Raw genomic sequence first — 12248 nt, 5'->3', positions numbered from 1 at the left:
TAAGAGATATATTCGAAAATCATTAAACACGACTTTAAATTCGGATAATCAGAGGCAAGACACAGGGAATTACCACTTACTGTGATGGGTTCACATTAAATGGAGTCTCATCTTGATCAAGACTTCCTTTGTCCCCAAAACTTATTCTTCCAATGCCATCCCGTCCAAAACACATGGAGAATGAATCTGCAGTAAATCCTTCCCTTGATAACATGCTAGGAACTGATATTTTCTCCATACCAAGTCCAAACAAACCGTTAGGAGCAGCAACATCTAAGAATGATCCACTCTGTACTTGACCACAGCTGCAGAAAACATGTATTGAATTTTATTGCTAGTTATGATCGGTTTAAAGGATAAAATATATAGAATAATATGGATGGATCAGTTTTAGCGATTTAACAAAGAAACTAACCCAAATATGACATTTGCCTCAACAAGGTCATGGTTATCATCTGGTTGGGTTAAGTGCAGAACATCCTCCACCAGTATTCCGGATGTAGAGGTTTCGGCGGAGACATAAGAAACCATGTAAGGGCAGTTGCTGAATGTCCCAAGGCATTGGTTGCGGTGCGTGCAGAGACTATTGTTACAAGTGACCTTTTTACTTGTTGAAGATCCATTAGGATTATATACACTAAGGTCAAAGTCCTGCCACAATAATAATTCATTCCATTCAAAAACACAGGATAGTATAATATATTTAACATATCATAGCTTAAGATGTGTGAGCATCAAAAGTAACTTAAGTATGCCAAAGAATCCCACCATATATACCAATTCCTGAGATTTTTTAAACTAAAATATCAATGAAATAATGAATTGAGAGAGACAGTGTTTTTTAATTGAAGATCAATTATCATCCTCACATATCATGGAAATAGCTTAAGAGATGTGCATAAGCTGTTTTCAGCTTATTTCCATAAACTCTCAAGGACAGCTTATGAAAACAGCTTATAGCTTATATGAAACGTAATTTGACATGATTTTATCTTTTAGTACAGAAATAGCTTATACATTAGCGCACTTATGTTATAAGCGCTTAATTAAGCTGATAATTCAAACAAGGCCTTAACATATCATGGAAATCACACTGAACTCAATAGGTAATCATCAAAATAATCACAAACAATCTACAAAACAACTTAACTTGAGTCACAAGACAAAAGACTAAACAAAAAGAAGAAAGTGAACACACCGAAGCCAACGCAGAAGCAAATGCAGAACTTCGGGTAGCTGAACATCTTGTGCAATCACAGGGTACCCAAAACAAGTCACTTCCTGTATCAAGTGCCACCATAAACTTCACTCCAGGTGTCCCTAACTCAATTGTTGTATAATGCAAACTGCATTCAAATCAAACAACCCAACACAAAAAAAAAAAAAAAAAAAAAAAAAAAAAAAAAAAAACTCAAAAATCAAATTCCAAGAAAAAAATCAAGACATTTCCCAAAAATTATAAAAATAGAATTTTTAATGATAAAAAAGGAATGAACAGTGAGAAGGAGGAAAAGGGGTTACATACAATCCAAGGGAGCTGATACGGAAGGTGGAATTGCCGTCGGAGAAAGCGAGACCGGCGTCGAATTGGGAGAGTCTACGGCCGCGGAGGAAGCGGTCACGGTCAGCTAACTCTGCGTAGTATTCAACGGAGCCCTTTTCCGGCCATCGATGGGAAGGTGAAGGTGCGGAGTGGGACCATTTCTTGACGGGTTCGGAGTAACGGTGGTGCATTGTGAAGGTGAATATGTGGGCATTGCAGCACATAGAAAGATGAAGAATGATTAAGATGATGACGATGATTTTGGTGAAACTGAGCATTTTTCTTCTTCACTGTGTTAAACCAAACCCAAAGAATGAAAAAGAAAGAGAGGATCTTGTTTTGGAGTGTAATGTGAAAGGGAAGGGAGTGAGTGAGAGATCTTTCTTTTATTAGTAGGTAAATATATTAGAGTCAGTAAGAATTTGACTTTACTTACTCACTCACCCACATGGTATGGGGTCATGGCCATGTTACTGGGCCCCACGTAACTCCTTTTGTTGACAGTTGCAAATTAGAGTGGCAGGTCTGTTCTTTTTCCCTGATAGCCTTTGTTTTTTAGTTTTTGGTGTGAACCAAATATCGTAATTACAATGAAGAAGTCTCTCCAAGACTCACTTTTTTATTGGTTAAAATTAATGTGGATATCACACTTTGGAAATGGATCCCACATAAAGTGGTGAAAGTTTCATCCAATATTAGAGCTTGTATCACGATCGTATCATCGATGGATTGAAAATAATTGTTCGAGTCCGATATTAGAGCTTGTTGTTGAACGTAATGTGGTACCGTGGTTCCAAGAAAATCCAAACACATTATTTGTCTTATTTGATTATATGAACAAATGATTGATGATATACAAACTTTGCTTTGTGTATTAATAGGTAATTGGTTGAAAACGAAGGTTGAATGTTATAGCCTGAAATCGAGGTATGGACCAATCGAAAGAAGAGAGAAACCGAGTGATCCAAGAGCAAGACACGATCACATATGGCTAAGATGGAGAAGACTTGTAGGCATCTAAGTAGGGCATCAGAAGCAAAAAATGATCGATTTTGTACTGATATTAGTTTTTAGTGCCAATACAAAATCAATTGTTTTTTTAAAATATACGTTCTTTTGTATGAAAAGGTATTTTCAAATCACATAAAATTCACTTTTTCTGAAGTTGTGTTAGTTATCGGAAAGTTCCGCCCCGGCCTAATACTTCATCCTTGCCAAGATTTTTATTACCGTCACGATAGTCTATCATTGGAAAGTGATCCAAAGTCCATAGTTTTTACCTCGGACAAAAATAAGTTAATCAATACTAGACAGTCCAGAGTATAGCTTACACAACAAAATTTGTTATGTACAAAAAAAATCTTGAGTCTATGAAGCTCACATATGTATCTACATTTACATTTTAAGCATTACTAATTACGCTCTACAAAGAATATAATAATAATTCCACAAAAATTTAACTACTACTCTAGGCAAAATTTATGATAATCTCTTCCCATTCAACAAAGCTACTTTCACCTTCTTTTCCTAATTCACATTGTAGAAGCAGAGGTGATACCAAATTTATCAGAGTATTTAGTTCGTGATAATAATGGTGAAACAACTTCCATTTGATGAAGAAACTCAACATCATGAACCAAAGGATTCTCAGTTCTGCGCGGCGGCGAGCCAGAGTAACAGCAAGGTAGGCATGCATTACATATTGATTCCCTTCCATCTACATTCTGCATAAACATTCACTAACCCTATTAACAAACCATTCATACTCAATTCAATTGGTCTACATGATTACTTATTTATTAAGTTAACAAAATCAAAAACCTTTTCAATGATCATATTCAGTACTCCATTCCCTTCATCAATGTTTTGCTGACTGGTGAAAAAGTGTGACAAATCATAAGCAAGTTCACTAAAGGAATCAACAAGAGAGTTAAATACATTGTTATAAAATCACAATATTCAACTTTAGTCTCTATAAAAAGTTTATTCACTTTTAATCATGTAAAATACCATAAATGGAAGACTAAGTTTTTATAAACGAATAAATTTTTTATAGAGACTAAAGATAAAAGGAATGTGGCATCATGGTGACTAATAATCGTCTTGGGACATCTGCTTTATGGTGCAACGGCCGTAAGAAACGTTAGGTTTAGAGAGATAAAAAAATTATCTTTCGCAATCTAACAATTCATAGTAGCCTAGGAGATCCAACCATGACTAAAAATATATTTGGTACATGTTTTCTGTCATGTCGAGTTTGACGAAATTCCAGTAATACCATAGTATTTCTGTCAAATTCACTGTCAATCAAAACATGCATTTAGTTATAACTAGAGAGAAAGAATCAAACCTGTGTTTGGTACACCTGATTGGTTTGAGGAAATCAGGTATGGAAGGTGAAAGCCTAATAGGTTTTGGGCAAATGGGTTGATCATAATTTCTTGAACCAATCCTTTTTCTATCTGAACCCAAATCACCAAGATTGCTTTTCATTGCTTGACGATGCATGTTCTTTTTTTTTTTTTTCTCTCCTGAGAGTGAAAGGAGCATATGTGACTTGTGACTCTTTCAATCTATTTATCCCTACGTTGAATTGGTTTTAGTGTGTAGAGTATCAGTTACATTGAAAGAATAGCCACACATTTTTCAGAGAGAAAGTTCTATGTAACAAAACTAAAGATCAGTGGAGCCACAATGTATTGGAAATTCATAGTATGTTATAGTGGAAAGTGATCTGCACTTGTTTGGCTCAGAGTGATTATAGGATTTGTGTTTGACTAGAGTGAATTACAAATTTGGAATTCCTGAAACTTAATTATTGTTTTCTTAAAAAAATTACTACAATGCTTTTTTTTTTCTCACGCATATATAATAACATAGTGGTTTTCTTCTTTAAAAAAAAACATACGTGGTTTTCCAATCGATATATTGGACCAATTATCATTCATGCATGTTTTTAGGTATATATCTATATATAATTTAAATATATTATATAATATACAATAAGTTTTTAATTGGTTCCTTAAAAAAAAATTAAGTTTTTAATTGGTAGGATAATATTCAGTATATATTTAAATTATTTCAACAAAAGCATATTGTATTTAAATTATTAACTTCAACAAAAGTCTATAATTAACGGATGTTATGCGCTTTTTTGTGTCTACTTTTTATGTCAATGGTCTATGTTGACCGTTATATGAACCCCACACAAGCTGCAATGCTATTGCAGGGTTCATATGAACGGTCAACAATGACCATGACACCACAAACACTCCTAAAAGCTACCTAAAAAACTAAAAAAAATTGAAGAAAATGGAAGAAAAGAGGTGAAGTGAAGAATGAAGGTATTTGTTGAAGATGGAAGCCTATTTATAGCCTAAAACAAGTCCTAGGTCATTACTACAGTCAATGAAAACGTGTTATTGGTTATAACCGAAACCCACATTAATAGCTCTCTTTCAAAAGAATTCAATGTTGAAGCTTTCCGGATTTTACATTCCAGGGTGTCCTTAGCCCTACAGGAAATGCCAACTTTTCCCTCGTTCATCATTATCGCATTAATCCAGAAAATAGATTCCGGAAATCTGATGTGCGTTCCAGATTTTATATTGTTGAATGTATCAGTCATGGCCGGTAGTCTGCACCACACGTTTTTGTCGGTGGTCAAGTCAAAAGTTTTACCACATTTTTATACCGCATTTATGGCCTATAACCGTTTTTGACCCACCCCTCCCTATAAATAGCCTTCCAAGCCCCACCATTTCTCACACCATCCTCTCCTCCTCTTCTTCCTTCTACAACCATGGTTTTCCATCATTGGTCTTTCATAGATAAGGGCCTCGTTGAAAACTTTCAGGGTTTGTGTGAACGGACAATGAGGATGGAACCGCGCTGCAACGAAGTGCGGTTCATCTTAGGGTCATGTGGGTCAGTGCAGTTCTTAGCTTGGCCTGCCTGGGCGTAAGTTTGAGCACCCCCCCCCCCCCCCCCCCCCCATCTCCCTCAAGGGCATTGTTCTCTTCTTCCCGCCCTCATCTTCCCTCCTCCTCCGGTTTTCCTCCAATAAGCAAACTATTGGTATGTCCTATCACATACCAGTGGTTAGGATCTTAGGAGATTAGAATTAGGCTTTTAGGAGATTAGAAATAGATTTAGGATCTTATGTAATAAGCTTAAAAAGCCTGAAAATTATTATAATGTATTGTTCATATATTAATAAAATGAGTTGTTTTTATGTTTGTGTCTTTTTATATCTGTCTTTTATCTTATTCGCATTTTATTTTACGAATTGTAAAGCTTAAAATTGCAAAAGTTCTGGTAAAACATTATTCCGGATTTTCAAATATGGAAACATCTGCAAAATTCTAACAATGCAATCCGAAAAACGAAATCCAAACTAGGGGTAAAATTGGAAGAAAAAAATAGGGCGCGCGAGGAAAGGCATAGGGTGGGGAAAAGTAATAGTCTATACATATTACGATTACTTGAGTGATAAAAGTTAATGGATTTGGGATTTTGCCCTTTTGTTCAGTAAAAAAATTGCCCTTCTCACTTTCATTTTTGCTTTTAAGCATCACGAAAATATCAAAATACCCTTTGACGATAGTCAAGGGTCGTTGGCACCAATGTTATTAACGAGCAACGTTGTCGAAGTATTTTGGTATTTTTGCGGTGTTTGGAGCAAAAATGATAGTGAGAAAAGCAAAATAAAGAAAAACATGCTAAAAATATGATCTCTGGTATGAATTTTTTTGTGAGAACATGAAAAAAGACAAGTAGAGAGATAGAAAGAAGGAGAAGGGGAAGAGTACAAAACGCAACATGATTAAAATTTATTTTCCCTTTCTTGGATCAATAAAAATTTGTCGCAAATAAGTGACAAATCAGTGATAGGAATGTTACCTCTTTTAAGTGCGTAAATATTGTTGTTGAAACGTTTACAATCACAAACAAAGCAAAATAACGATGTCTCCAAACAAACCTTCTCTAGTGACGGATGCTATCCAAGTTAGAGCTTTAGAGAGAATATGGTTTCTTTTCACACCTTGTGAGTTCTATTTATAGACTTCTTATGTGCACATCTTAGATATTTTTAAATAAAATATATCTTTTTTTTAAGGGAAAAATATATATCGTTTGAAGCAATTTTAAAACTATATATTTAATTTTATTTAAATCCAAAATATACCTTTTTAAAACAATTTCAAAATCAAATCTTTTATTTGAATCCAAAATATATCTTTTGAAACAATTTCAAAACCATATATATAATTGTATTTAAATCGAAAATATATCTCTTTTGAAACCAAGTATCATTTATGCATGTTTTTAGGTATAATCCTTCAAGGATACATATGAAGTAACAAAATAATATAATATAATTCGCACAACAATTCTAATCGATGAAATTGTAACAATATAACATATAATCATCAATACAAAAATATAAAAAAGATTAATGAGAATTGCATATTTCAGCTAATAAGCTCGAGCTAATAAATGTGTCGCGAAACTCATTGAACAAGAACAAAAATAAAGAGGAGAGAGGATTTTATTATTCTTTTCGGTGTACAATTATGTTAAAGGTGTGTTTTATTTATAGATGCAATGCTATCATATGGGCTAATATGATTAAATGTATCTATAAGGACTATAGGGTTAAGAATAATTCAATCTTAGCATTATTTATATTTTAGAAAATGGTTTCTTGCTTATCGCCCTGTACTTCTATGCTGATTTACTTTAAATGAGATTAATTGATTGACTAAAACAAAAGTTGATAAACATGCCCAATTTAACTGACAATAATATTTGTACACATTTTCTTTCCAGATCTATAGCATCTATTATGCTTTTTGATAAGAAAATGGATTGGCATGCACTTCAAATTCTTAGCAAGAGTGGACAGTGGGAATGTGCCAAGAGTAGGAGCAGCACCATTTGCTGTGCTCTGAAACTTGTCTGAAGCAGAAGCAACAGTCCCAGAATTTCCCCATTGTGATGAGCATGTAGATATACAAAGTGGAAACATTACAATGCCCCAACTTTGCACAAAGCTAAGAACTTCCTAGAAATATCAGATGGCAAATTCATTAACATCGTGGCCAATCTTTGAAATTGGATGACAAATGGAACAGATGGTAAAAATGAGTTGTATATAACAGATTATGGACATCAATTAAAAGAACTTCCTTCGCTTTTCTTCCCTAGATCTTGAGTGATCCCTTCATCCCCACCCCTCATCATTCTTTTTGAGTTGTATGGGAACAGACAAAACTCTATTTGACATCAAGAATATCAAAGCTTGAATCACCTTTGGGAGGTATCCCAATCAAACCTGGGTTGTGAAAATACCTCATAATCAACAGGACTATTTACAACATTATCAACCGTTTGAATGCCCTCCAAAAGTGGTGATTGAAAACTATCCCTACGAGAAGGCAGTAATTTATACATGACTAATAGTCCAAGAGTGAAAATAGCTTGCAACTTCGTAGAGTCCCCTTTCACTGAGAAGAATAGGAGCATAGCGAGTAAGAATAGATCAACGCAGAAACGCATGATGCATAATACAGTATCCATTAACCTCCCATCATTGCCTGCAGGAAATCCCCGAACTCGATAGACAAACAGAAAATTGTACTTGTCTACCACATATCTATACCCAAAATAAACTGCACCAACAGGGACAACAAGTGGACTAAACGAACAATATACCAGAGTCAGGGCAAATATTGTCAAATTAAAGGCATAATACTGTGCGAAATCGAATGTCTGTTTTGGATTAGGTGAGCTCCCAGTAACTGGATAGACAAAAAGATCTTGTCCCTCTTGATTATCCCCATTGGAAGCTTCATAAGCATCAGCACTGCTATCAATTAGTGGTCTCTGAAGACTATCCGCGTCCTGATGTTCTAATGGGTATTCTTCACTTTGTTCTGGAACTAACAGAAGCATGTCATTCTTCCGAAACTTCTGAATATTTCTTTTGATCCAAGGAATGGGTGCCAAGAGATCATAAGAAATCCCCAAGAAAGTGCTTGTGATCAGAAATGCAAGAGAGGAAAGGCATGACTTTGACAGGAATGATGCACTCATATACTGCTCAATCCTCTTGCAATCCTCTCCATCTAAATAGCACCGTCCCATCTTCAGGATGGCACTCTCTAATGATGATTCGACCAAACCTCGCAAAATAATGAGATTTACAAGGAAGAAGCAAACCAACTTCATGAGTGCAGCTCTTTGCTCACCAGAAACCGTCAGATGACGTTCAAATTTCGAAAGGTAAGAAAGAGCAGATGGAACTATTATGTACATGCTGACAAAGATGATAACATTGGGTAGAAATTGAAAAATAAGGCTTCCAAGCCAGCTAGAGCTTTGCACCCAAGCAAGCCACATTTGTGCATTATCCATAGCTTCGGCATTGATGATCCTTCCAGCACTTTGAACAGCACTGATCACAGCAAGAGGAGAACTGAAGAACAAGAGCATCAACAACAAGCAAGTATTCACACACACTCTCCGCAATTTCAGCGATAGCTTTGGCGTCCCCAAATTTTTCCAGTAAATGTCACTCGCCAAAGGAGCACGCTCAACTTTCCACTGGTTTCTCCTCAAACGCAACTCTGTGAGAGAGAAAAACTTCCCAACGCGCCTCCTCTTTTCATTCTGAAAATCTTGAACAGCTTTATTAGCAGTATACACATCCTTGAACATAACAAAAGCAACACCAGCACCCGGCGCACGCCCTTCTTTGTAAGCAGCCAACTCAGTCTCCAGCTCAGCCCTCAGTTCCTGCAACTTCCTCAACCTCTCCTCATCCGTATAACCAAATTTAGCCATAATGTCAGCGTATAAATCTTTCAACCATTTCCTACAATAAACCACCCAACTCCACAACCCCGGAGGCACACTCCCACCATCCTCTTCACCATCATCAGGTAACAGGCGAGAATCAATCCTAGCCACCAACCACGAAATCTCATCCCTCACATGCAACAACTCAGTAGCCAAACCATCCAATGCACACAAATCCATGGGCACAATAACCTTATAAACCTTGCCAGGATACCTATACTGAAAATACTCCTGCAACACAGCCCTATCAGCTCCTATAATTTTAGGTAACCCCTGAACCATTATAGTAAATATAGCACTAGAATTCGCAGAAGGGTCACTCAAATTACCATAACCATCTCTAAACCTAGTAATCCTCAATCTCTCTTCCGTCGCGGAGATGCCGAAATGCACCAATAAAACTACAACAACAGCAAAAATGAAATGAATCCAAAGCAAAGGCGAACCTTTAGGAATATGGTTAATAGTTGTCTTCGAGAACTGATCATCCAAAACGCCGGTTCCGGCGTGTAGATTCACCGGAAGCAAAACAACAAGAGCGAGAGCCGCAACGGCCAATAGAACCGCACAGCTTCCACCTTCAATGAGAAGAAACTGAGCAGCATCAGCACCACAGTGGCGGGCGATTTCACGTCCGGTGGCGTGCCAAACAGCGAGAAGCTTGCTGGCGATGGCGGAAGGACCGGGCATACGACGGTGGTCGCTCCGCAGCTTCACCAAGAGGAAAATCAAGAGACAGAATAAAGCTCCGATTGCGGATATGTTGAGAAGGTAATCGATGTTGCCATACCAGAGGCCGATAGGGTCACCGTCGTCACCGGAGGACGGCGGAGGAGGGAGCGGGTCTCGCATGGAGGTGCGGTGTTGCCGATGGGATTGAAAATTAGGGTTTTATAGAAATTAGGGGTTTTTATGAATCGAATTGGGATTAGGTTTTGTTGATGAAGGAAATTGAGTGAGAATTGAATGAGTTATGGGGTTAGGGATTGCTAAATTTAGGAGGAAAATTGAATGAAGGAGAAGAGAAAGAAACAGAGGAAGAAGGGAAAATCGATCGGGACATGAATGGAATTATTTTATTTTATTTTTTCTGTTTTTATCGTTGTGTTGAATAATACGACAAATAATTAAAAACAATAAAATCAAAACAAACAATCACGGTTAAAACGTAATTATTGTTTTTATCTTCTTCCGGAAGATAATATCTCCTTCCACAATTATTAAGGTATATGTAAGTTTTGTCTAGAAGTTCTAGCTCAACTGGCACATGTCAAAATTGCAAGGTTGGATGTCATGATTCGGATTCGAACCTGGGACCTCACAATTGTGTGTGAGTTTAATTTCAATGGTTTACCACTTCATCTAAGACAAAAAAAAAATATATATATATATATGTAAATTTTTGTAAAAAATAAAATAAAAAAATAGGTACGTTAGTAATTTAATATTTTTTAGGGGAAGTAATTGAATATTGTTCAAAACAATTTACGAGTAATTTAATGTCATTCTTTTCATTTTAGTAGGACAAACAAAGGGTGGCATTTATGGTGGGTAGAGGGAAGATTTTCCCATCATAGGGAAATTGATTTTAACTGTTAGATTAAAGAGGAATATTGATTTTATTATGGTATGCCTACATTATATATTTTTTTTCCTTTCTCTTTCAGTGTATCATGGCCTACCACCGTCTCTTCCTCTCTCTCCATAGCTCTGATCGCCAAATTAAATCCCAAACATCCACACCTCATTTTCTCAATTTATGGTCGTGTTTCAATTCCACACCTCCCCACTAAGAGTTTGAGTATTAAAATTAGGCATTTATTGAAACGATTCATATGAGAAATTCAATGTCAAAAGCAATTAGCAGCAATGGAAGGTATATTAGAACAGATTTGCAAAGTCTCAGACAAGAGTTTTCATTTGGGTTTCTTGTAAAATCCCTTAAAAACGATGCTCGCAAGTTCAAAGCACCATGATGTGTGCTTGTCCTTCAAAGTTCATCTCTTGTAATTATCCAGATCCTTGATTTTTCAGAAAATGCAGTTTAAATTGAAATAGAATACGAGATTTGTAAATAATGGCTAAATGTAAATCATTTGCATTTGCGTTTTTTTTTTTTTTTTTTATGTTTGATTGTTTTGAATATATGAACACAGTGGGATTTGTTGTGTAAAACTTGATGTGGTTATGTTATTTTTAACAAAGGTTAAGAATTTAAGCTGAAATGAGAACATGTGAATTATAAGAGAGTTTTGTTTCTGCAGAATGGGGAAGAGTAGAGGTGCAGAGTGTGATAGTGAGGAACTTGGAGGTGGTGGTGGAGTGGGGCATGGAGGACAGAATGATGAAAGATAGTGTAAAAATAATCCTATGTTTGACGGAGTATAATAAGAGTGTGTACTTCATTTGATCTAATCGTTAAATTTAACTTTCCTATGGTGGGAAAATCTTCCCCCTACCCACCCTAAATGCCATCCAAACAAAGAGTTCAACTTGAACCAACATCTCTCTCCAAAAAAAGTGCAACTTTCCTAAAAAAAACTTGTGTTATTAGTTATTACCCTCATGCTCTATTTTTATTTTTATTTTTATTTTTAATTTTGGATCTCTGAATCACTTTAATCTACTTGTGCGAAAACTCGGAAATCGGGAGTTCATTATAAGTTGGTTGAGAAGGAAAATAGTTGAAAATGTTAGAAAAATTCAATATATAGAAAATAAAGTAACACAAATAATAACGCTGAAACTCTAAAATCAAAAAAAAAATTACGACCGTTGTCTAAAAACAGTTGGAGAATAACAATGTATTCATATTTTTACTCTCTCCGTTTTAAAATAAGTG

At 35.9% G+C, this 12248-nt stretch overlaps 3 protein-coding genes across 4 annotated transcripts in view; all 3 read right to left on the bottom strand.

Moving 5' to 3' along the window:
* Positions 1–1920, bottom strand: part of LOC11439612 (aspartyl protease family protein 1) — a 41003-nt gene extending 39083 nt beyond the window's left edge. Inside the window, exons 1-4 of one of the 2 annotated variants that reach the window (XM_003629201.4) lie at positions 1526–1920; positions 1199–1346; positions 416–651; positions 81–305 (exon numbers count right to left, since the gene is read on the bottom strand). In XM_003629201.4, the coding sequence (XP_003629249.2) occupies positions 81–305; positions 416–651; positions 1199–1346; positions 1526–1821 (905 nt within the window). In that variant the 5' untranslated portion in view covers positions 1822–1920. The remainder of the gene's footprint in view (positions 1–80; positions 306–415; positions 652–1198; positions 1347–1525) is intronic. The other variant, XM_024773359.2, reaches the window with a different exon arrangement.
* A 1056-nt stretch (positions 1921–2976) lies between these two features.
* On the bottom strand, positions 2977–4058 carry LOC11438685 (uncharacterized). Its single transcript, XM_024772048.2, has 3 exons — positions 3894–4058; positions 3365–3416; positions 2977–3267 (listed from the first exon to the last, which is right to left on the bottom strand). The coding sequence occupies exons 1-3, from the start codon at positions 4049–4051 to the stop codon at positions 3076–3078; spliced, it is 402 nt and encodes a 133-aa protein (XP_024627816.2). The 5' UTR covers positions 4052–4058; the 3' UTR covers positions 2977–3075.
* Positions 4059–7279: 3221 nt separating this feature from the next.
* On the bottom strand, positions 7280–10488 carry LOC11440551 (CSC1-like protein At4g35870). The gene has a single exon (XM_003629197.4). It carries the CDS (start codon positions 10256–10258, stop codon positions 7853–7855), a length of 2406 nt encoding a protein of 801 aa, XP_003629245.2. The 5' UTR covers positions 10259–10488; the 3' UTR covers positions 7280–7852.
* Between the last annotated feature and the right edge of the window lie 1760 nt (positions 10489–12248).

The sequence above is a fragment of the Medicago truncatula genome, chromosome 8 (assembly GCF_003473485.1).
Source record: "Medicago truncatula cultivar Jemalong A17 chromosome 8, MtrunA17r5.0-ANR, whole genome shotgun sequence".
Lineage (NCBI taxonomy): Eukaryota > Viridiplantae > Streptophyta > Magnoliopsida > Fabales > Fabaceae > Medicago > Medicago truncatula.
The sequence above is the reverse complement of the archived record's forward strand: the minus strand, read 5'-3'. Positions and strand labels throughout refer to the sequence as shown.